This window comes from Danio rerio, chromosome 20 (genome assembly GCF_052040795.2).
Source record: "Danio rerio strain M-AB ecotype USA chromosome 20, GRCz13ab, whole genome shotgun sequence".
Taxonomy (NCBI): Eukaryota; Metazoa; Chordata; class Actinopteri; order Cypriniformes; family Danionidae; genus Danio; species Danio rerio.
In genome coordinates this window covers 35148574-35174812 of record NC_141040.1, presented here as the reverse complement: position 1 = coordinate 35174812, position 26239 = coordinate 35148574, and the positions used below count along the sequence as shown (strand labels likewise).

Below are 26239 nucleotides of genomic sequence, written 5' to 3'. Positions count from 1 at the left end.
ACTGTAGTCGAACACAATTGAAAATGATAGTAAACAATTATAAGAGACAGCAGAAGAAAAAAAAGACCTTCTTTAGTTTGGCAATACACCATTCAAAGCCATGGCTTCATCCAAGGCGATTAAATCATCCAAAGAATATTAATTGCACACACAGTCCAAATAAAGCAATCTGTTCCTCGCTTGAGGGTGCAATGAACTAATAGTGAGTATGTGATCTCAGCAGGACTGATTATTAAAGCTTCCTATTTTAGTCTCATCTTCAACTCACTGATGCACATACTGTATTAAAATGGGACTTTTTAATAGTATAGTTGCATACGTATAGTTGAGTATAGTTGCATACTCCTTAAGATAAAGCATGTGAAATGACTGCAACACAATGCACAAGTCAATTATTAATTCCTTAAAACTGAATAACTGAAACCACTAAAAGCTTGAACTAAAAATGAAATAAAATAATGGAATCATATACCTCTTTGGTTTGCGTGGCGATATATCAATGGCTGGTCCTGGTGCTGGGACATCCATAGGAAACATGTCCACCCACATTTCAATCCTTCCCTTTGAGATTGAGAGAAAACAATTGAGGATTTGATATTGCACTAAAACAATGATCAAATGCACCACTTTGCGTTTTCAGAATTGGTGGATAAAGTACACATCATCAGGCACTTATGTGAAAGTCTGAATGCCCCAACAAAATGATATTCCAGTAAAGTATAAAGCCTTCTTTTTAAATTTTACTTGCATTTCAAGAGTTCACATTTAGCTGATGATTGATTATAAAGCTTGTTTGGCATGCTGAGAGCCCTGAGCTCATAAGATTCTTGAGCCTGTGGGCTCCTTCCCGTTTGCAGGGTAAGAGGGGAGTTTGAGCTCAGGTAGATCTCAAGAACTCCCCTGCTGTAGTAGCTAATGAACAGATAGTGATTGCTCTTAAGAGAAAACTACTTAGAAGGAGCATGTCTATGGTGCCGATTTGGATTAGTCAATTAACTTAAGTTTTTGGATGGTGGGAGAAAACCAGGGAACCTGGGGGAAACCCACGTGAGCATGGCGAGAACGTGTAAACTCTGCACAGAAACGTCGACTGGCTTGGTAAGGACTAGAACAGGTGATGTTGCTGTGAGGCAATAGTGCTAACCGCTGGGCCACAGTAGGGGTGGAAGGAGGAATTTTTCAAAATAAAGCTGGCTGTCATATGGAACTTAGGGCATTTATAGTGACTTAGGAATCGTCTGATTGATTTATCATGAATTGGATAATGCTGGGCCAGCCGCAAGCAATCTTTAGCATGTGATACTCTCGAAATTAGTTTATAAATAAACTTCACTTAATGTAAAAGTACTTGATTTTTAATGTACTTAAGTATTAAAAGTATTACTGATGAATGTTTATTTTGCAAGAAAAATTTATTACCAAAAGTTGTCATATCCATAATGCATAATAATTCAATAGTGGAAACAAAAAATAACATATCATATACAGTACACTAGTATGGCGACACTGTGGCTCACTGTCACCTCACAGCAAGAAGGTCGCTGGTTCGAGACCTGGCTTAAATACATGCGATATAGGGTAAGTGAATAAACTAAATTGGCCGTAGTGTATGAGAGAATGAGTGTGTATGGATGTTTCCCAGTACTGGGTTGCAACTGGAAAGGCATCCGCTGTGTAACACATATGCTGGAAAAGTTGGTGGTTCATTCCGCTGTGGCAACTCTTGATAAATAAAAGGACTAAGCCAAAGGAACATGAATGAAAGAAAACACTAGTCTATGGCAAAAATACATAAGACAAAGCACCCGGAGGAAACCTACGCGAACGCAGGGAGAACATGCAAACTCCACACAGAAACGCCAACTGAGCCGAGGATCGAATCAGCGATCTTCTTGCTGTGAGGAGACAGCATTACCTACAGCATCACTACGTCGCCTCATTTGAATCAGTGAGTTGTTAACTTAAGAACAGTTGCAGTCAGAGAAGTGCAATTCACAAATTAACTGTTCAATGCAGTTTTGTGAACTGATAACTGACAAAATTCTGCCCATTGCCCAATCACAACAGAATCTCTGTTCATTCACCAATCCCTATAGGGTCTGAGCAGGCGATGATTTCTCCCCTTTAAAATAACTTTTTACTCAGCTTCAATAAGGAAATTGAGCAGGGTAGTAAAGCAAAATGCCTCAACTGACTGTTTTAGGGGGATTCCCTGGAAACATCTTAAATTCTGTGTAAAATCTAAATTTACCATGTTTATTTTTCTACCACACAATTCATTTAAGTGATTAATTAATCTATTTATCCACTGAAAAAAAGGTTTCAGTAATCTTCAATCAAAATCTGACCATTTGCTTCTACATTTGGAGTGGTGGTCTGTCACCTTTGACGTCAGTTTGACGGCTTCAGCCACAATATTCTTAAACACCTCCCTCTTACCCTTAGTTCGTTATAAGTGAATGATAAGCAAAAAAGAAAGCTCCAGCTCAACATACTGAAATAAACTACCCATTGACCCAGGCATTATTAATATGCAATTGTTCAAAATAATCCATCATGTTCTCTGAATTTTGTTTCCAATGATGAAAAATTCAGCAAGAACACAGTGTGAACCATGATCCCAGCACTATTTTCTTGTCCACTCTTTCCTACCTGCTCTATGCCTGGCTTGTCTGGGTTGAGGAGAGGCCTCGTCTCCACATGCTCAGGGATGAGTTTGCAACCAACACGTGGGATTTCCTCCCAATGTCTAAGGACTGTGAGCGCCAAGTGTTCTTCTGTTTGTTTTTTCAGACCTGTAAGCCAAACAAAATCAATATGTTTTCACGTATGACTGAAAAACATCAATACAAGCTCTATATTAGCTTTACAAATGTCTCACCACTCTCATCCTCAATTTCTGTCGGCCCAAGAAAGATCCGGTTTGCAACTTTGACTCTTCCCCCAGGTCCATAGTGAGGTCCATCCAGTTTACCTTCTTTGCACAACTTAGCCAGGATCTGAGCTGGTTTCTGAGGATCTCTCCATACATTATAACCATGGCTGGATGGATTTGATGAGAATTAAATTTAACTTTTACCTACTGTCACCAAAGACTTTCAGTTTGTCAAATTTATTATGATATATTTATGGTGGCTTGAGAAAGCCAACATACTGGAATAAACTTCTTCTTTTGAGAATAATTTAGGAGCACATCTTTTCCTAGACCGTTCATACTTCAACTACCAAACCTCCAAACTACACTGAATTACATTGCTATATCTTTTCCAACTGATCCGACCTACGGTTTTCCGAAAACTGACCCGGAGCATTTGGAAAAGTCCCATTGGCTCATTTAATTCAGACTACCAATCTGCCGATCACTGATGACCTTTCAACTTACTAGCCACACTCTAGCAACTACTTATGGCATCTTAGCAACTGTCCCATTGACTTCCATTGTGAAAATACTGCCATTGACTGTACATTGAACATACTAATAACATACCAATGCATACTAGCAATATACTAATCCATACTCGATACTAATAAACATACGAACATACTAATTATATTAGCAACATGTTAATTCATACTAAATTCATGCTAACAACATAATAGTTCATACTGGAAACATGCTAGCCTCATGATAAATCATACTAGAACCATGCTAATTCAATTCATGTTAGCAACTGTCTAGCAACTACTTATAACACCTTAGCAACCGCCTAGCAACACCTTAGCAATGACCTACAACACCTTAGCAGCCGCCTAGCAACACATTAGCAACCACATAGCAATGCCTTAGCAACTAGAGCACACCCTAGCAACTGCCTAGCAACATCTTAGCAACCACCTAGCAACCACCTGGTAACACCTTAGCAACCACCTAGCAAAACCTTAGCAACTTCCTAGCAACCCTTCAGAACACCCTAGCAATGATCTAGAACACCTTAGCAACAACCTAACAACACTTTAGCAACCCCTTGGCAATGACCTAAAACACCTTAGCAACTACCTAGCAATGCCTTAGCAACCACTCAGAACACCTTAGTTACCACCCAGCAACACCTTAGTAACCACCAAGAACACCCTAGCAACTGCCTAGCAACACCTTAGCAACCACCAAGAACACCCTAGCAACCCCTTAAAACCCCTTAGCAACCACCTAACAACACCTTAGCAACCACCTAGGACACCCGAGCAACCGCCTAGCAATGCTTAGTAACCACTCAAAACACTCTAGCAATGCCTTATCAACTGCCTAGCAACCACTAAGAACACCTAAGCAACTGTCTAGCAACACCTTAACAACCAGTCAAAACAACCTAGCAACCGCTTAGCAACCACTCAGAACACCCTAGCAACCACCTAGCTACAACTGAGCAAGCATTCAGAACACCGTAGCGGCCAATTAGAAACACCTTAGCAACCACTCCGAACCACTATCAACCGCCTAGCAAGAAACATTCCAATCCATCCTAGAAACATGCTAACATATACAGTTGAAGTCAGAATTATAAGCCCCCCTGAATTATTAGCGCCCCTGTTTATTTTTCCCCCAATTTCTGTTTAATGGAGGGAAGATTGTTTCAACACATTTCTAAGCATAATAGTTTTAATAACTCATTTCTAATAACTGATTTATTTTATCTTTGCCATGATGACAGTAGATAATATTTTACTTTATATTTTTTAAGACACTTCTATACAGCTTAAAGTGACATTTAAAGGCTTAACTTGGTTAATAAGGTTAACTAGTCAGGATAGGGTAATTAGGCAAGTTATTGTATAACGATGATTTGCTCTGTAGATTATCGAAAAAAATTAGCTTAAAGGGGCTAATAATTTTGTCCCAAAAATGTTTTTTTTTTTTTAAATTAATAACTGCTTTTATTCTAGCCAAAATAAAACAAATAAGACTTTCTCTAGAAGAAAATAATATTATCAGACATACTGTGAAAATTCCATTACTCTGTTAAACATAATTTGGGAAATATTTAAAAAAGAAAATCAAAATCAAAAGGGGGCTAATAATTCAGACTTCAACTGTATGTGCTTATCTATCTATGCCAGCGGTTCCCAAACTGGGGTGTGTGCAACCCTAGGGGTGCACAGTCTGACCACCAGGGGTGTGCGAGAGAATGTTTTTAATGGTGGAAGAATTTATCTTTTTTATTTTAATGCATGTATCTTGGGTGAATTTCAGATGTCATATTTTTGAGGGAAAATAAATTCACAGAGAGAGAAAAAAACACGATATAAATTGTAATTTACAACCTATGCATGCTCAATCATGTCGCGGTTTCACGTCTGCGTCACAAAAGCCCCACCCTTTCACATTAGGCGCTAAGGAATAGTACATTTGTTTTTTTTTTTGTTTTTTTTTGTTTTTGCTTACTATATTCATCAAAATGGACACCTGGATAAAAACTGGCACTTTAAAGAAGTCAAGTGACAGTAGGAATGGACCATCAGTTTCCCGGGTAGACTGCAGCATCCATCAAGAAGCTCTAGCGATGAAAAACATGCCAGATGAACTGTGAAAATTGCCATTTTCATAAAAGCTCAACCATTAAATTCACGTATTTTGTTATTTTTATTTTAATAATGTATACAGAAAATATTATTTAGTTATTGTAGTTAAAAAGGTGGAGTTTAATCGGAGAAAGGGGTGCTTGACAGGTGTCAAATATTAGAAAGGGGTGCACACAACAAAAAGTTTGGGAACCACTGATCTATGCCAACTGTTTCAAACTTCTTATAAAACTATTTTAGGTACTTACACTTTAAAACTACTTCTATCTTTCAGGCTAGGCTTTCTCAAGCCACCATAAATTTTGCTTACGTACATTACTTTTCTAGTTTTAGTTGTTCCCATAAAGAAAAATGATGCATGGATACATATGCAAAATGCATATAAGAGATACAAGTTCATATTTGCATTTTACAAATATTACAAAAATGTTCGCTTACATACCTCTGGGGTGTGAATCATAATAAATAAATAAATAAATTAATTAATAAATAAATAAATAAGTGGAACAATTTTTGCAATACTTTATAATGTATGTTGCATATTTACATTTTATATATGTGAAATCAAAATATGAACTTCTATGCCATATACATGTATGTAAGTTGCATATATTACCATAGATCAGATTTCTATATGGGTTGATATATGAAATCAATTTCATGAATTGTCACATCACAAAAAAAAAAAACTATTAGCAATTGACAACCCCAAAATGAAAACACTCTATAGCACCCATTAAGTGCTACCTTCCTGTAGAAAGTAAACAGTGGAAGACACTTACACAGAGTAGTTGGAAGCAATGCCACATGTGGCTCTGTGTTTGCTGTAGTATCTGTTCTCCAAATCAATCTTAGTCTCACCAATCAGGTCATCAGTTCCGACTAAATCCCAGTCATACACTGCCACAGTCAGCATAGACTCCATTGGGAACGTGGCCTCTATATCAAATGACCTTATGGAGAGTGGAGAAAGGAGATTGTGTTTTTAAGTTATAATAAAAAAAATTTATCACACTTTATTTTAAGGTACAATTCTCACTATTAACAAACCATTAACTATGACTTTTAGCTCAATACACTTCTAATTCCCTGCTCATTAATAGTTATTAACGTAGTAGTTTAGTTATTGGTTATTATGAGAGATGCAGAAAAAAATCAGGCCGAATTTGTAGTTTAAAAGCACAAATAAACAGCCAATATCTTAATAATAGGCAAGTAATAAACCACTAGTTCACCAGCATAGACCACAGCAAACTTTGAGCTAGACTTTATCGTAGAAATGAAGGGGATGGTAAGAGAACAGTGGCATGAAGGGGAAGGGAAATAAGATGATAAACAGTGAACAGGTAGGTAGGTTGATCGGGCATCCTACGATGATGCCCAAAATCTTAGAGTGGGGGTACCGTCTCTAATTATTTTGGGAGTGTCATGACTAAAACCTTAAAATATGAACTAAAAGTAACATATTTTAAACTTGTATGAATTGTTTACAATGCAAATCCAATTAGATCATTTATTTGGCAAACAAAGCAAATCTCTCAAATAATATCTCTACTAAAAGACAGAAAATATAACTTTACAAACTATAATGTAAATAAATCATATAAATGTTTTAATATTAGTCAATAATATTACTGAATTTAATTTAAAAACTGAATAAATATGAATTTACACACATTTACACAAGTAAATAAACAGAATCAATGATGGGCTAAAAATCTGCAAGTGCAGATTCGAGAAAATAGGGAGTAGGTGTGAGGCGTGGTTCCGCCGCCGAACCTTTTCAACAAGTTAACTCCATTTAATAGTGAGAATTGGTACCTAAACTAAAATTTCTAGCTTAAACGAAATCCACTTGACTAGTTTGTTTGGATTACTACTCACTTTCCAAAGACAGGATTCAGCTGCTTGGATATGTAGTTCTCCTTGTCTCGAATGTCTGACTTTCCCAATTTAATGACTATATAAGGGTCGGCCTTTCCATTTATATCTGCAGGATGCAGGTCTGTGGCCTGAGTAGAGATTCATTTTTCTTAAGCAGATTTAGCAGATAAGGAACAGTGCATAAAACACATTCAACTTAACCCTAATGTATACACCAGATTTATACATACAATGGATATGCATATAGTGCACTGCACATCACTTATATGGTAAGCATGTATAGTGTACTGTTTAAGTGTCTGCTATTATCACATTTACATTTTGTAACACACATGTTATTGTGTGCACACAAGTGAAGTCAACTTAAATCTTTGGAGTTGAATACACTCACTCGAATGATATAAATCCTGACAAGAACGTTGATAGGGTCATTGTGAGGAATACTCTGGAACATGCCCATGTTTGGATCAAATCCTGCCTCTCTGGTGATCTCCTCAGACAGTGGTAGTTTATACATACAGAGGGAGCCCTGGTTCATAAGAAGACAAAATATCAAAATCATTTCACACTTTGAATGTATACAGTGTTTTGTGTTTTACTCATTCTTACCTTGAATCTGCCCACAATTCTGTCCTCATCAACCACATTGTGGTCATCATCATCTCCAGCCTTTCCTCGGTACAGGTTGAAGGTGTGAAGCCAGTCCTCAAAGCTACCGAACTCACTCTCCAGCTCTTTATTGTACACCTGAGATAAAGATCTTTAGCTTGGATTTCTTCAGATTACAGTTCTTTTATCTTGTATACTTCTGTTACAAAGTGTGGAAGACACTTTTCAATATTGCATTAATTGATCAAAAACACTCAAAAATATTAAATGTTTCCTATTTTAATATATTTTAAGCTTTAACTTATTCCTGTGATGTCAAATCTGAATATTTTCAGCCTTTACTCCAGTCCTTAATGTAACAGGATTATTCAAAGAGAACAACTAATTGTTTTTTTTCAGTAAATAAATGCATAAACACATAAATCTTTCTTATGACAAACAGTAGTGTGAGTACATTTCAAATGAATTTGTTTTTACAAGGCAAGAATAGAAGACTAATATGTTCAAGAAGAAGCACTGACCATGAGTTCATCAACTTTTGGTTTTGGAGGTCGTTTTTCTGTGCCATCGTTGTTCTTCTTTTTGTCCTTGGTGCTCTTCTTGTCTTTGCTCTTCTCTTTAGGTTTGGTGCCTTTCATAGGAAAGTCATCAGCTTTGATCTCTGAGGTTAGGAGTGAATGGGTAGGTACGAATGGATATGAAAGACATGTGAGCACATCTACTTTACAGCACAATGACAGTCTGAATGGATGTTTATAGTGAACAGTGATGTTTCAAGCCATGAGAGTTAAAGACCTAAAATAACAGATGACTCATAATAATAATAATAATAATAATAATAATAATAATAATAATAATAATAATAGCTGTAACTTATTATATTAACACTCTTAAAGCATAAATGTACCCAATAAGTAGGAAATATTAAATAGTATCAAAACATGTTTCTAGCTTTCATGGCGTGAAAAGGAGATACGTACTAATAGTTTAATGTCAACAGTGACTACAACAGTGGATATGGGATGATGCTCATCTAAACATGTATCTATGCTTTAGTCCACACTAAATTCTGTGTTTACCTGCACTCTCTGCTGCAATCTCCAAATCTTCTCTTTCCTCTGCCTCTGCCTGAGCGGCCTCCTGAGCTCTTAGATTCTGCAAAGAAAGTATATTGTGATGTAAAATACAGTATGACACATTCCATATTATTAAAGAGATGGTACATGGATTCATATTCTGCAGAACTAAAACCAAAACTTTTAGCTTAGGTTCTTAATTTTTCATTTTCCAGGACATTTCAAATTACATTTTGAAGGGAATAAAAGAGCAGGATCACAGATTTACAGCATAGTTTTCTTTTAAAATCTGATAATAGAATAGTGAGGAGAATATTACTTCACTGGACTCCTTCTTTAAAACACTTACTAATTATTTACAGTTTTACAGAAATTACTTTCATAATTTGTGCAAATTATCATAGGGTGTAGAAAAAAGTGGTAATGGTTTAGTAGATTTTTTAACCTTTAATAAACTAAAATAATAATTGAATTTATTTAAACTCATTTTAAAGCCGCTATATACTGTATAAATATATATATATGAGCAATATCAAACAAGTAGCAGTGTGATGTTGCTGTATATCGACACTGGTGGGAGGCGTGCGGCCGAGTGCCTTAGTGTCCTACCAGTGACAATATACAGCCACATCGCACCTCAACTCATGTGACATTGCGTTAATACCACAGTTTGACGGCATAATCGTGTGTATAAGAAAAAGAAAATCAAACACGGAGAGTCTCAAAACCCTTTAATCAGAGGAACTAGTTTCTTCGCCAATCCTACACATCTGCAGCTGAAGTCAAAACAGCAGAAACCGTAGCTACTTCACCAACGTCACTTAAGAGCTAGTATTTGAATGATTCTCCAGCGTAATGTCTAAAGTGAAGACAAAACAGGTGATTTTGCTCACATTTTAAGATTATAAGGCTGAACGGCATGAAAGGCCATCAGTCTACAGAGATGTATTTCTCTTTTGCAATAGGGAGATCACAATATTACTATGGTATAAATACAGCACTACAACATACAAAAGAGAGGGATCGACTTAGAAAGTTTCTCTTAGGGCTTATTATGCGGTCTCTGACGCCATCTTGTGGATGAACATTATCAACCGTCTTTGCTCAAAGACAGGCTAATGGCCGCTGACACGCTGTCACTCAGAAATTATAAATATTTTTAAAAATTGGCACTATCCTTGTAAATAAATTGCATAGTTGCAATCTGAACAACTACATTCTCGACTAAAAAAGCCTCAAAGTACATTGTGTTGCCCAACAGCAGGAATATTTGTCAAACTGTGTCCTCTGCTTGTCGCTGTATGTGGGCGGAGTGATACACAAGGTTGAAGCCTTAAGAGACTGGACGAGTGCTGTTACTGGCAGGATATCGCACAGCATTTTAAAAAAATATATATAAAGTAAAAATGAAAAGAATCTTGAAGGAAGTTGAACAGAAAGGCAGTTTCTCCCACCTCCATCATAGTCTCTATTGAGGCAAAGTATTTGGACCACCAGTCCAGCATGCTCTCATCCGGCTCCTCTTCCTCCACTTCTTCTCCTTTCTTCTTCTTCTTCTTCTTCTTTTCTTTCTCCTTCTCATCCTCATTCTGTTAACACAAAGGTAGTTGTGATGCTTATATTATTTTAAATCTAATTTGTAATTCAGGTTCCTGTAAACATTATCTGTCTGAATCTGTCTAAACCAAGCAAAGACTTACCAAGTCAACTTTAACAACCGCATCGGTGGTCTACAAGCACAGGTCACACAAGACATACATCAAATACAGCACAAACAACATCCACAGTAATAGCTCACTAGCATACACATTGCATGATGGCTGTTGTTAAAATAGGACACTAAGCTTATAGGAATGGTTCACCCAAAACTTTTAATTTACTTAGCATTTTTTTTCATTTATTAAGTAAAAAAATGATTTAAAAAATACAATAATGAATGCAAAGAAAGATCATAGTTAAAAAAAGTTTGAAAACGTAACAATTAAACAACCCGTTTTTTCAACCATTGGAAATTAATTGAAACTGTTTGATCAGCAACATTCTTCAAAATATCTTTTTTTTTTTCTTAAAAGAAAGAAAGTAAATTTTCATTTTTGGGTGGTTTATTTATTAAAGCAGTAAAACAAACAAAACGTGAATAAAAACAAAGTCATTTTCTAACACACGACAGCATGCTTCCACTACTCACAGCTTCAATCTTGACAACCGTGTCCATCTTCTTAATGTTAGGTTCAGGGCTCATGTTGACCACAATGTCACCTGAGGGATAAGAAACAGGACGGGATTGGGGGCGGGAATGAGACGTCCCATTGCTGAGAGCCAGGTAGCCATTGGCCAGTCTAGCTGGTGTGGGCAGGGTCATAAGATTCATCAACCAATGACCAGAGACCAGCATCAAGACAGAGAGGATAAAACCACGAAGAGATCAAAGAAAGAAAGAAGAGAGGAAAGGATTGGAAAATCAGAAAAGGTGGAAAAAGGAAATAGCAAGTTGTCTTATACACTATTATTCAAATGTTTGGGGTTGGTCAGATTTTATAGCTTTGGAAACTCATTTATGCTCCTAAGGCTGCATGTATTTGGAAATGTAAACATACAGCATAACAGCAATGTTTATTTCAGTTCAATGAAAACATTTTCTACTGTCATAACAGAAAATCATCCTAAAATGCTTTTATATATTCTGTTTAAAATATGAAGACTTTAATCAATAGCTTATAAAACAAAACACAAATTTACATTTTTTACATTTAATGGCAAATCCAGTCAACCAATAGTAACTGTGATCATCAGTTAGTTTTTTTTCAGAGATATATTTTGTGGAAACAGTGTAAAATCCTACTAGCTCCAAACTTTGCACAGTAGTGTATCCAATTATAAGTGAATCACTTCATATATTAATTAGATGTTAATTTAATATATGGTGTAAAAAAGGGGCATGGTTCAGTATCATCACAGGAAAATTTGATGCTACTGAAACCATGGAAATCAAGAAAAGTTTTAAATAGAATATTATTTTGTTATATACAGATACAGTAGGTATATATAGTAGGCATATGACAGGTACCTGTGTGAGCCCAGTTGTTAGCAGTCTTGTCTGGGGGGCTGTAGATGAACTTGCGAAGGGTGGTCACAGCATGAGACCCCACCAAAATGTAGCGTCCGAATGCCCTGCAATCCACTACCCGAATATTAAGTGGTGGATGGAGCAGCTCATTTTCTGGCAGATCCTACATGACAAAAATGCTTGAATTTTAAAATTTCCAAAAAAAAAAAAAAAAGAATTGGAGATATTTTTACATTTTCAACAACTGTATAATTTCCCTCACCACTTCAAACCACTTTACTAATGTGCTGAAGTTTGGATTCTTCTTGTAGTTTTGAATTAGGGCTGACTGAACTCCTTTCCCTGCACACTCAATGTCCACACGAGGTCGGTCCACCTGAGCCAGGTTGACCCTTTTAAGGTCCCTCAGACCCCAAAACAGGACCTAGGTGAGAAACAAAAAAAAACATTAATAATAATAATAATACTAATAATAATAATCATATTGAAGCAAAAAGTAAATGAGCTATATGTAGTAAAACAACTGTTCACACAAAGTCAAATCCATTTACTCACCCTCCACTTGTTTCAAATCTTGATGATCTCAAAAGAAGACATTTTACAGAATGTTGAAATTCATAATTGATTTCCGTAGTATTTTAATTTCTACTATGGACACCAATGGATACCGGTTTCCAAAATTCTTCAAAATATCTTTTTTTGTGTTGAACAGAAATAAATATATATACTTATATACTTATAAATGTTTGGAAGGGTGAGTAAATGTTGATAAAAGTTTTGGGTAAACTAGGCCTTTAATAAAGTGCCCCAATATGCTTTTTAAAAAAGTTCCTAGTCTTATTGTGAAAGTCTCCTTCAAAAAGTTTACATCCATCCAAAGTTTCTTACACATACAGACAAGCCCAAAATTATTCATACCCCTGGTAAATTCTGACTTATAGTTACTTAAAGAGGGGGCATCATGGTGGTGCAATGGGTAGCACAATCACCTCACAGCAAGAAGGCCGCAGGTTCGAGCCTCGGCTGGGTCAGTTGGCATTTCTGTGTAGAGTTTGCATGTTCTCCCCGCATTGGCATAGTTTTCCTCCGGGTGCCCCCACAAGTCCAAAGATGTGGTATAGGTGAATTGGGTAAGCTAAATTGTCCGTAGTGTGTGTGTGAATGAGTGTCTATGAATGTTTCCCAGTGATTGGCTGCAGCTGGAAGGGCATGCAGTAAAACATGTGCTGGATAAGCAGGCGGTTCATTCCACTGTGGCGACCCCACATTAATGAAGGGACTAAGCCGAAAAGAAATGAATGAATGAGTTACTTAAATAAATATTTTTACTTAAAATTTTTTTTTTCCTCAATGTTGCATCTTCTTCTTGTGGGAGAGGCCTGTGTAATTTCCAGTCAAAAAAAAAATAATAATAATAATAAAAACTTGCTGGTTGAATAAAAGTAACTTTAAATCCAATTTTGCAAAGGGTATGAATTATTTTGAGCTTGACTGTACACTGCAGCATCATCGTGCCCACAGGCAACCAATAAAGACCATAGGCTGGAATTATGCAAATGCAATGCTGTTACAAACTCAAGTAGGTTTGTCCATTAAGTAAAACTAGAAGTACCGACGACTCAGGTCAGAATCAGTTATTTCTTTTAGGAGACAATAACTCAATTTAACTTGCACTTTGCAGACCTTTTACATTCAAACAGCTACATTCACAAATGAAAGCACAGGAGCACTTTAATAATCTTATTATGGCTGGGGCATGTTTTCACCTCGATGCGATATCTGCTGAGAACTGGTCGAATTCCCAATGGAACAGGCAGAATGGGCCCACGGTCAGAATCGGTCGGTCCATCGATTGGAGGAAGTGCTGCCCGCCCTGCTGGACCAATCTGTTTATAAACAAATATTTTAAATGAAAAATCTAAAACATAACTGAAAAAGAATATTGAAGTAATGACTGACTAATATTGCTGATTAACTCCTCGATTTTGATTAAATCTCGTAAAACATGAAAAATAGCAAAGCACAGCAATAGCAAAGAGGATGGAGTCACTGACAGACGAATGAAAAACAAAGATAACAATTAAAGAAAGAAAATGCTACTTTTTTATTGCACCTTGATCTGAGGCACAGCAAAGTCATGGACAGCAATAAGAGCTCTTCTGATCTCCTCATCGTCATAAGGAATCTGTCAAAGGTGCCATGAAAGAGTACAGCAGACAAACGTGACAGGACATAAAAAAGATGGGAAATGACAAAAAAAAAAGAGACCAAGAATCAAGGACAAGTGGAAGGAAAAGAGAAGAGTGATTCACAGCTGTACTATTCAAGCAAATTTTAAGAAAATTTAGGCCAAGCACTGACAGAGAGTTCAGTGGAGATTTGAGATTGTACTTGTAGATCAATCATTGTATACCTGTAGAAGCTCAAAAGCAGCCAATAGATCTCCCGCAGCACAGTTTCCTCGGTAGATCTGATAATACTCGAGCTGGGGAGGAAACCGCGGTGGGCCGTAGTGTTCATCAACCATCTTAGTAAGTGGTTTTGCAAATGTTCGGCCAATAAACTCAGCTTTCCCCTGGATGCCACACGAAAACACAGCAGTTGCAATATCATCATCAAACACCAGGGGGCAGTGTGGGCACATTGCTTGAAAAATCACTTTCACATCATGGCTACTGTATTGCTGCGGCTTTAAGATTTGAAAATCAATCTTTGGTTGTCATTTCCAAATGATTTGATTAAATTTCAAACCAAAACATTTGCACTCAAATACTGTCTAAATATTATAAATAGAGGATCATTAATATTATATTTGACCGTGACCCTCAGTTCTCAATTAAATAAACCACAGCAATCATTACTACAGACTACAAATACTACAGCTATAAAAAAACATCCACTAGCTAGCTCTCTAGACTGTCACAACACAGGGAATGCAAGAGGTTTATCGCAACAGAAAATTGTATTTTTATCAACAAGTAAGGAAATAGCGAGAAGAAAGATCTTGTTTTTAGTTCCAAGCTATGCCAGTTTTTGCATGCCTTGTTGAATTCAGTTTTCTATGCAAACAGAAATTGACAGCAGTGTTGAAATAAGCTTTCACACTCTACTTAGCCAAAATGCCGTCCAACAAAAGGGCAGGACCAGAAAATTTTAAACAGGAAGAAACATCAAGTCAGGACAATAGAGCACATTTTCACACTCTTATCGTGACGCATACATGGGGAGAATTATGTCAACAAAATGCTGAACTAGCATTCAATCCTGGATATTCTGTTTTTATTTGTGGACTTTTTGAAACTAACTTACCACAGTGTCTTGATCATACAACTCAATGACAATGATTGGAGGGTCATCACGGAGTTCACCGGCCTCACCGTAAAGTTCAACATTATCAAACACAAGCAGCTGATCCCATGTTGGACAGAGAGTCTCACTGAGGACCTGAAATATACAGCAGAAATAGGTTGATGATTTATAAAATAGGATGATTTTTAACAACAAAAGTCATTTGTTTATTTATTTTCTTTTCAGCTTAGTCACTCTATTAATCAGGGGTTGCCACAGCGGAATGAACCGCCAACTTTGCTTAGCATTTGTTTCAATGCCCTTCCAGCCGCAACCCAAACCAGGGAAACACCCATACTCTGCATTCACAAACATACACTATGGAAATTTAGCTTATTCAATTCACCTATACAGTATGTCTTTGGACTGTGGGGGAAACCAGAGCACCCAGAGGAAACACATGTCAACACGGGCAGAACATGCAAACTCCACACAGAAATGCCAACTAACCCAACCGGGCCTCGAACCAGCGACCTTCTTGCAGTGAGGTGATCGTGCTACCCACTGTGCCACTGTGACACCAACAACAGTAACTACCTATATACAGTTGTTGAGGTCAGAATTATTAGCCCTCCTGAATTATTAGCCCCCTGTTTATTTTTTCCCCAATTTCAGTTTAACAGAGATAAAACTTTTGCAACACATTTCTAAACATAAATGTTTTAATAAATCATTTCTAATAACTGGTTTATTTAATCTTTGCCATGATGACAGTAAATAATATTTGACTAGATATTTTTCAAGACACTTCTATACAGCTTAAAGTGACATTTAAAGGCTTGACTAGGTTAATTAGGTTAACTAGTCAGGATAGGGTAATTAGGTAAGTTATTGTATAACAGTGGTTTGTTCTGTAGATTATCAGAAAAAATATATAGCTTAAAGGGGCTAATAATTTTGATCTTAAAATGGTTTTTAAAAAATTAAGAACTGCTTTTATTCCAGCCGAAATAAAACAAAAAAGACTTTCTCCAGAAGAAAAAAATATAATCAGACATACTTTGTAAATTTCCTTGCTCTCTTAAACATAATTTGGGAAATATTTAAAAGAGAAAAAAAAATCAAAGGGGGTTTAATAAATCTGATTTCAACTGTAATTTTTTCAATTTAAACAATTAAAAAGTTACTAAGTTTACTTAATTTACTATAAATATAAGTGTAATAGCTTTTTATATATTTATATATATGGTTTAATCATGGCACTTTTAATTAATTAGATATATGTGTGTACAATGCATAAATAAACAATGAAATAAAATTAACAACAATTGCAGTCCCAAATAACTTACAACATTATAAATCAGCTGAGTAATATTTAACAATAATATATTATTATATATCATTGACATCTATTTTTCTATATTATAAATAAAATATGTATATATTACTAATATATAAAGAAAATAAACTAATATAAAACATAGTTTGCAAAGACTTAAATATAAAAAAAGTATATAAGCATGTTTTTAAGAAGTTAAAATGCACTTAAATGAACAGTCAGCCAGACAAACCTAACTCAACAGGGGGTTTCTCATCTGAGAAACATTTTTATTTTTAGTAGTTCCTGGAACTACAGGTGGAAGTACCCATTTTTGGTGCCACAGAAACTAACAGAGATTAATCAAAACACTGACTAAATATTTTAAAGTGTTTCAACACATATAAATATAGAAATCTAATGTTAGCATCATTTGCTGTTATGTTATGAGTTTCTGTATTCTGTATTGCATTCTGTATTCTTTTCTCAGCACCTACGTGTATACAGAACTATACATTGGCATGGGTAATTTTGTCCTAATTTTTGCACTTTTCAAACTTATACCTCAATGTTCCATCTCCAGTTTCATGAAACACACACAAAAACATAACTTTTATTGAATATTGGCCCACGCACTTGAACTTCACAGTTATTAGTTACAATGCAACCAACCAGTTAATGGCCTGTGGGAAAATTCTAGTTTGGCTTGTTCCTATAACAAAGTTTATATAACTACATGGTGTAAAGCCTTTATTGTATTTGTGGATATGCAACAGCCAATAACAATCTGTAAAGTACCTATACAGACTTTAATAAAGGGATAGTTCACCTAAAAATTAAAATTCTGTCAATTAATCATGTTGTTCCAAACCCTGAGACCTTCGTTCATCTTTGAAACACAAATTAGGATATTTTGGAAAAATTCAGAGAGCTCCCTGATCCTCCATAGATATTAAAGGCATTGTTGTCTATTGAGAATGAGGGAGGAAGCTCTCAGATTTAATCTAAAATAATTAAAATTGTGCTCCAAAGACAAATGAAAGGCTTATCAGTTGGAATGAAAAGAGGGATGAGAAATTAATACCAGAATTTAATTTTTTAAAACACTTCATTATAAAATACATAATGAAACCTCAGACTCTGACACACACTCACCTCCGTGACCTGGCTGTGGGTGGAGAAGAAAACCCTTGCAAATGGATCAGACAGGCCACTAGTGTCCGCAGCAAACAGACTGCGAGCTTGATACATGTGGGCCCTCAGCTGAAACACCTGCTTCACTACAGATCAGGACACAAAGAGTCAGCTTCATGCATGCAAACTCTATTAACAGCAAAGAAACCATTAGAGTATATACAAGGCATATAAACTTACTGTTATAAACTAGGCTGATGGGAGGGACAGCTTGTATGCCAATTCCCTTTACTGCCTTGTTTTCTTCAAAGCCACTAGGGAGGCCAATCAGGAAGTCTTTCCTCTGTTTATTCAGGCCCAGCCACAAATACATCTCTAATTTAGCCTGAACTGTCCAGCCAGCAGGCCCAAAACCTTTCTTTCCAGGCAGCTGTAATAAAAACAAACAGAATCTCAGCAACATTCAGTCATTTAAAGGAACATTCCACTTTTTTGGCTCATTTTACATGTCCCCTAGGTTTAAACAGTTGACTTTATCTGTTTCAAAGTTGAGTTTAGCCATGAATCCATTCAGCTGATCTCTGGGTTAGGCAGAAGCACTATTAGCTTAGCTTATTACACAAGAACGAGAGTATAGTTTCTAGCTATATCAACCTATAGCAACTTTTAACAGTCTTGGTGCAAATCATAACTACAAAATAGTTTTGCTTTCAATAGCACAATTAGCGAAACTCTTACATTTTTAAGCAAGATGCTAATTATATAATCCGATTCAATGATCTATGCTAAGCTAAGCTAAAAGTGCTCCCACCAGACCCAGAGATCAGCTGAATAGTTTCAAAAATGGTAAAACTCAAATGTTTAACTCCAAGAGACTTGTAAAATATTCCAAAAACAACGAAGTGTTCCTTTAAGTACTTTAATCAACACATTTATTTATAAAGATGGGATAGAAAGCATGAGTTACCCTGAGAAAAACAGCTTTAACTTTTCCACAGTCTTTGCCCATCTCTTCATCGACAATTGAGTAGAGGATGTCTTTGGAGGGTATGCGGGCGTATGCGATGCGTTTGTTGTTGCTAATCATCCATATGAACACATCAGGGATGCTGTGCTGGGGCTAAGAGGAAAATCAACCACAAAGTTTGAGATTCTGATCGTGTTCACTAGGAAGTGATCAGGTGATTTCTTTTACCTCGTCTGCTAAGAATCGAAGCCTCTGAAGGAAATTCAACACTAGCTTGAGTTTATCTCGAACTGTGTTTCTTTTCACTTGTGTGCGGATGGTCTTCGCCTGCTGACCCATACTCTCCTGTGAACAATATAACCACGCAAATTACATTCCCATCAGCAGTTCTCAATGTGTAAGCAGAAACTAAATGGGTTGTGTGGGAGTACCATTTCTCTCATACAGGACTTCAGCCTCTCTCTGTCCAGCTTGGTTCTTCCAGAAAGATTCTGATCCTTGTTTGCAAGTGTAACAAACCGGCTTCAATTGTGGAGAATAAGGAAAAGAAGTCAAGAGATTACTGATTGTTGCATGCGCTGTATGCACATTAGCTCACTGTGTTTTGTCACCTGCAGCTTGTGCTAAGTTCTTCTAATACACCTCTTAGTCTTCGTTCTGGATATGCCTTCTCTGTTTTTATGATCTCTTGAACATCATTCAGACCTTCCTCCTGTTTACAAAGAAAGACATGAACATTAGCTGTGTTCTCATGAACCCTAAATATATGTTTGTAATTAGATTGTTAGTCCTCTCTGCTTAAAAATTCACATTGCCAGTATAATTTGTGTTTATATTTATTTATACTTTTTACATTTATTTTCCAAGTGCTGTTTAAAATAGATACTTTTTTAACCAATTGTTAAACATAATAGTGTTAATAACACATTTCTAATAACTAATTTCTTTTGTAGGGTGTCACGGTGGTGCAGTGGGTAGCATGATCGCCTCACAGTAAGATGGTTGCTGTTTTAAGGCTCGGCTGGGTCAGTTGGCATTTATGTGTAGAGAGTGCATGCTCTCCCAATGTTTGCGTGGGTTTCCTCTGGGTGCTCTGGTTTACCCCACAAGTCCAAAGATATGTGGTAGCCTACAGGTAAATTGGGTAAGTTAAATTGTCCATAGTGTATGTGTGTGAATGAGAATGTATGAGTGTTTCCCAGTGATGGGTTGCAGCTGGAAGGGCATTCGTTGTGTAAAACATATGCTGAATAAGTTGGTGGTTCATTCCGTTTTACTAGATATTTTTCAAGATTTTAGTATTAAGTATGCAATATAAAGGCTTAACTAGGTTAATTAAGCAAGTTAAGTTAATTAGGCCAACCAGTGGGCAACAACGTTTTGTTCTGTAGCCACTGAAAAATAATTATAAAATCTTAAGGGGATCATAATATTGACTCAGCAGTTTTTAATTTTACTAATAATACGGTAATATTGCTAGTGATGATCACTTATAAGTGTCATAAGTCATGCTGAAAATCTTCTTTCAGTCGTTATCTGGTGCAGTATGTCATGCCACCAGTCCCTGCTCTAGACACTAATTTACAAATGCTTAGAATTAGGCACCAGAAAGGGCATTTTTAATGCTTGAAATTTACTTATTTAACACAATATCAGCAACATGGCATAAAGATGTATGAGCTTATCATCTCCCAAAATACATAAATATATTTGCGCTAAATGTAAAAAGCCAGCTCAGCTGGCAGGGGCTATCAACTCCGCCCACCAACTCCTGGTTTGGACAAATGCCTGGCCAAAATGACAAATTACACCCATTTTTCAATAACAATTGTGTAGGGAGTAAGAAACATGACAATGTGATCAACCTAAGTTCAAGCCCACCCATTCTTCTGAATTTTTCATTAATTTTCCTTTGGCTTAGTCCATTATTTATCAGGGGTTACCACAGCAGAATGAACCGCCAACTATTCCAGCATATGTTTCACACATCGGATGCCCCACAAACATCCACAATCCAGTACCATACACTCTCACTTTAATACACCAATTTAGTTTATTTTATTCACTTATAGCGCATGTCTTTGGAGTTTGGGGGAAACAAGAGCACACGGAGGAACCCCATGTAAACACATGGAAGCTTGTACTGTATAGTATAAAAAAATTTTTAATGGGTACTTAGGTGGAAAAAAACCTTCTCATGCCAATAAGACATTAATTTGATAAATATCCTCGTTTACAATAAGTATGGTATTATTGCATACTGTTTAATGATATAGGCTTGATCCTGTGTCACAAATATAAATAGCTTCTTATTACAAAAAAAAAAAGTAAACAGTATGTATTGCTTTTTGTGCAGTATGTAAATATCTACTGTTTAAATATTATGTCAGAATAATTTAATTCTAAACAATGTTAATGTGTTAATGTAGCTAATGTCCAATTGAGCAAAAATAACTTGGAAAAAAACAGCTTAGAGAGAGTAGAATGATCGGTTAACAGTCACATAGCAATTTTAGCAGGAGCCTGACCAGTTTATCAGCTATCTTGTCCATTATGTTGGAGTTGTAGAGACGTCTCCGCTGGTCCTGCCACCAGCTCTTGATGTAAATGCAGGGTTTCTTTTCAAAGTAAGGCAAGTGGAAGTAATTTCTGCAAATAAGGCAAAAGGGATAGTTTAGTACCTAGACACAGAACTTGGCAGCAGCTGGTACTAATTGAAAATAAACAGTTACTCTTCTGTACAGTAATTTTTGGATTCATACATCTAACATTGTACAGTCATTTTATAACTATGTGTTACAATTTAAAGATGCTTTGAAGTGTTTCTTTGACATTCTCATTTCCCTCTGACCTGTCGGTGATAACAGGCTTCATAGGAGGTGTAGACGGTACAGAGGTCAGATCTCCATCATCCTCTGCCTCTTCCTCGCTGGAGTTGTGGATAAGCTCAGACTCCTCTTCTTCACTCTCTCCTCCACCCTCCTTCTTCTTCTTCGCTAATGCAGGCTTGCTCACACCATCAATCTGGTTACCATAGTTACCTAAGTGGAAAATGGTGTAGATGTGGTGCAGCATACGCTTCATATTTTGATGTTTTGAGATCACTACAGCATTGCTTGCTATTTTTGTCAGCATATTGAAAAGTGAAAGAACTGAAAAGAGACTTCAGGTAACTTCAGCTCACCGATGGTGACTTCAAAGCTGATGGGTTTATCTCCTATTTTTCTGTCTATCATTGTGGCCTCCAAGAATGACCCGAAAAGGAAAAATTCTTCCATCTTTCCTGTAGCACTCTGAAAGAAAAAATATCTGATTTTTAAAAAATCTATTTACAGATACAAGATCTGATACATACAAAGTTCAAAATACAGCTTTACATCCCATCCCAATTCTCAATCACCTCCACAACTAAACACACACCAAGATCAGCTAGTCATAACAACAATATTGTAAGTATAAGTATTAAATTATACATTAAATGTACAAACAAATAATACCAAATCAAATAAAACAAATAAGGTTAATCCTTTTAAAGGTTCAAGACACACTCAAGTACTGTTTTGTGTGTGTTGAGCATCATTTAGGACGACATTAGCACCTGTCAGCTTAAATTGTGGAGTAAACTGGAAAATTTAGAACTTTTGTCAGCTAATTTCATCTTCTGGGTTTAAAATAATTTTTGGGGTGGGATCAAAATCTGTGATGTATTGCAAATCTGCTAGTGGAATGTGTGCGTCAGTTTCTTATTATTATTAATAGCTGAGTTTTCTTATCCTATAAGAAGAGCCTGCTTCTTAATTATTCATGAGAGCACGTGCTTTACGAAGGCAATGCAGACCTGCCAAGCTGTGAGACCCAATGACTGGGTAAGACCGTGTCCGCTCACAGCAAGCAGTATTTAGCCATTCATTAAGGGTCGTTTGCATTTGTTTCCATGATTCACAAGATTTTTTTTTTCCTCACGATGCTGTAAGGGCAGATACAGCAAAGCTGTTGGTTTGCAGGAAGCAGTTTTGTCAGGAGAACGGCGGAGTTTGTCTTTTATCAGTTGAGTTTGTTACCATTCAGTCACATCCCCTTTATCTGTGCTGCTGTGTTTGCCTACAGTATGTTTACATACCTCCGGATTACCGGCAATGGTTGGAAAAGACGGGTAAAGAGACCTGCTGCACTGCTATCCACTGTGTGCATTCAGAACCGGGGATTCAGAGAGAAATCCACCTCATTTAGTGTTTACATGATTATCTTTACAATAATATAACAGATTGTGCTTATGTGTTTCTAAAATTACACAAAACATTTCATGGCCCTTTAATAGTAGTTTAGTAGTGTTTCCATGCTTCATAAAAAAGGTTTTATAGTATATGCATGTGTCTTCTAGCAACATTGGCAGGCAGCAATGTCTGAAATAAGATATTTTAAGGTAAGAATGTCTGAACCATGCACTGATTTGATCAAAGTTACAAAAATAGTTTAATAATTAGCTGTGAAGTGGAACAGATACCCTATACTGTTTTGTATTTCATTACATCGAGATCTCTCACATAATTTCTCTCAGACATGAATAGGGTTTTCCCAACAGTGGGCATGTGAGTTCAGTCAGAAATTATAATTGACTCTTCATGTTTTAGCCCAGCAGGGGTTTTCACTGAACTGAAGCTATGATCTTTGATCATATAAAACTCTCTTTATATTCTGCTGTCCTTAGCAGAAAGTCAGAAATGAAATTCATAAAGAAGTAACTTTTTTCCGTACTGTTACTGTACTCTACTGTGACAATTTATTCAAATGTTGATGACAAAAATATTATAGAAGAGATTAAATTTTCACTTTTACAGTTACACCAGCAGCTAGGTTTTGACTAGTTTTAGTTTAATTGCTTATTTTAGTTTAATTGCTAATTTTAACTTTATTGAGTAGGTATAGGGTATACATTTTTATAGCTGATGAACAGACTCCACAATTTTTGTGTTAAATCAAAATAAAAACATTGAGTACTTTTCATTTAATTGTTGTCAATTCATTTAATTTAACTAATTTATTTGTTACTTAATCTGTTGAATTCAATTAATAATATTGCTTGTAATCTGTCACCTCAATTTTGTTGAGTAGATATAAATATAGGTATTATTTTTACAGTGTAGGATACTACTAAATTTGCTCAATGTTAACTTGATCCTACTGTATGTTCATAGAATATTAAAGTTGAATTTAAAACACATGATAATAAATGTAAATAAAGACTGAAACAATAATTAATAATAACTACTTCTGTGTTAAAATTTCAATAGCCAGTTTACAATGACATTTTTTTCAAGTTGTGTTAATGTGCCCCCACTTGGATGCATGTATTTCTCTCTCTCAATAATTTTGTTATAGTGCAGCATACAGTCAAGCAGGACTTATTTGTTTGCAAATGATAATCAGATGTCTTGCAACGCCAGTGTCACAACAAATAGTTTTGGAAATCTAAAAAAATGATACACACTGAATTGCACTACATGGAAAATATGGAAATGTAAATGAATCTCACAAAGCTATTACATGACTTCAGAAAAGTTATAATGCACCAGATGGGCAAAAACTACTTTTATGATAATTTCAAGATGCTTTTATGCTGCTTTCTTTTTGAAGCTTAAAAAGCTCTAATCCTTGTTTGTTGTAATTGCACAGAAAATGTACAGTATTCAAAATGCATCCTTTTATGTTACACAAAAAAGAAGATGATTTAAAAAAAAAAGAAAAAAAAGACAAAACATTTATTTATAGGAAACTATCCCTTTAAGAAGTCTGCTCAACCTTTTCTCTTATCACTAGGAAAACATCTGATTTTGTGTGCACGTCTCTAGCTCCCTTGTTTCATGTCAATGATCACACCTTTGACATATCTTTGGCCTGCACTTTTTTATATCTCTATTCCTCACATATCTTGGATCAATGCAAACGTTTTTAAAGTGGCAGGTTAGACATGCCATCAAAGCCATTTGGGACTATGAGAATCATGTGTTTGCCTCCACATCAAGTGTGATAACTAATCTTGCCCTTCAGTAAAATTCATTTGACAATCAATATTTGCTCCCAGAGGCAGCACAAAATCTCAGACGGCTGGACTCCCACATATGCAATGACTTCTTGTCTGAGGACAAAGAGCTTGGCCTTGTAATTTCCCAACGGGCAGTTGATATTTTAGACAATCAGGATTGATCTGTTTGCCTTTGGAAATGGTAAAAGGGGGTCCAGAGATTACAGATTACCTAAATTGGATTCTTTTTTTAAACAGTAAATAAAAATATTCCAACAAAAATGTGCAAACATTACAACAGAAATGCAGTAAGATATTTTTTTTCAATGAGTGAAAATGCTCACCATGCAGATTTCACTCATTTCAAGTTTTTCTTTATACAAATTATTTATATCCTATTCTATAAGAAAGAAATCTAGTAGGATTAATAATTAAACATTTGATATTTGCCTGCTTTCGAATAATTACAGTGTATTATTGATAATATGACCACATCAATTTTCTCAAAACAATACAAATTTGACTGTGGTGCAACTTATAGACAATTTTATGATAGATTTTTCAGAAAATATGTGAGACTGGACCTCAAAACCCATCATACTGTATATTTACATTTTTAATAAGCTTTCCATTGATGAATAGTTTGTTAGGATATGACAATATTTAACATTTTATATTTAGACCTTTTGAGAATCTATATCTTATGGTTAAAAAAAATAATATTTACAAAAATATAAATGCACATTACCTATTAAAAATTTAGTTTTTATATATTTACAGTAGAATTAAAAAAAAATATCTTCATATAACATGATCTTTACTTAATATTTTAAAGTTTTGACCCATACAATGTATTTAACAATGTGTGTAATTTTACAGCTGCCAAAAAGATACACACGCAACTTAAGACTGGTTTTGTATGAAATGTACTGTATGTGTTTAAAATGCAGTGATAAAAAGAGTACTGAAAAATCCTACTTAAGTTACTTGTAGTGCAAAAAGTATCTGTGGTAAATATTACAAAAGTTTGAGTAAAAAGTAGACCTTTCAAAATTATTTAAGAGTAGTGAGTAGTGAGTATTACGCTGTAAAAAGCTGATGCATTTACATCTAATTTGTGGATGTGTATAAACGTAACGTTCTGTAGTGCATTTAGTCATTGCTCAGCATGCACACAACATCATAAGATGTTAATATTAGGATAGATTTAGGGTGTGATGTTGGGTGACCAAAATTCAATGTCCAGCCAGCATCTAAGAACGTTTTTTTATTATGTCAAGTGATGCTGGATTTTAGGTTGTGTTAGAAAGTGACCCAAATCCAACGTCAAGTCAACGTCTGAACCAACGTCATATTG

The 26239-nt window shown here is 35.7% G+C and overlaps 1 protein-coding gene across 51 annotated transcripts in view; it reads right to left on the bottom strand.

Annotated features, from left to right (window-relative positions):
• otofa (otoferlin a) overlaps window positions 1-26239 on the bottom strand; it is a 147143-nt gene that overhangs the window by 14557 nt on the left and 106347 nt on the right. For 7 of the 51 annotated variants that reach the window (XM_087297134.1, XM_087297085.1, XM_087297086.1 and 4 more), the window contains exons 16-42: window positions 22045-22153; window positions 21712-21901; window positions 21389-21509; window positions 19472-19572; window positions 19292-19382; window positions 19089-19205; window positions 18861-19013; window positions 18134-18323; window positions 17915-18039; window positions 15463-15597; window positions 14567-14728; window positions 14267-14338; window positions 13920-14039; window positions 12416-12577; window positions 12154-12316; window positions 11275-11429; window positions 10787-10816; window positions 10541-10675; window positions 9090-9165; window positions 8532-8671; window positions 8011-8148; window positions 7793-7930; window positions 7402-7529; window positions 6300-6470; window positions 2882-3042; window positions 2653-2795; window positions 473-561 (exon numbers count right to left, since the gene is read on the bottom strand). In XM_087297134.1, the coding sequence (XP_087153260.1) occupies window positions 473-561; window positions 2653-2795; window positions 2882-3042; window positions 6300-6470; window positions 7402-7529; window positions 7793-7930; window positions 8011-8148; window positions 8532-8671; window positions 9090-9165; window positions 10541-10675; window positions 10787-10816; window positions 11275-11429; window positions 12154-12316; window positions 12416-12577; window positions 13920-14039; window positions 14267-14338; window positions 14567-14728; window positions 15463-15597; window positions 17915-18039; window positions 18134-18323; window positions 18861-19013; window positions 19089-19205; window positions 19292-19382; window positions 19472-19572; window positions 21389-21509; window positions 21712-21901; window positions 22045-22153 (3515 nt within the window). The remainder of the gene's footprint in view (window positions 1-472; window positions 562-2652; window positions 2796-2881; window positions 3043-6299; window positions 6471-7401; window positions 7530-7792; window positions 7931-8010; window positions 8149-8531; window positions 8672-9089; window positions 9166-10540; window positions 10676-10786; window positions 10817-11274; window positions 11430-12153; window positions 12317-12415; window positions 12578-13919; window positions 14040-14266; window positions 14339-14566; window positions 14729-15462; window positions 15598-17914; window positions 18040-18133; window positions 18324-18860; window positions 19014-19088; window positions 19206-19291; window positions 19383-19471; window positions 19573-21388; window positions 21510-21711; window positions 21902-22044; window positions 22154-26239) is intronic. The other 44 variants (XM_087297137.1, XM_087297138.1, XM_087297112.1 and 41 more) reach the window with 12 other exon arrangements.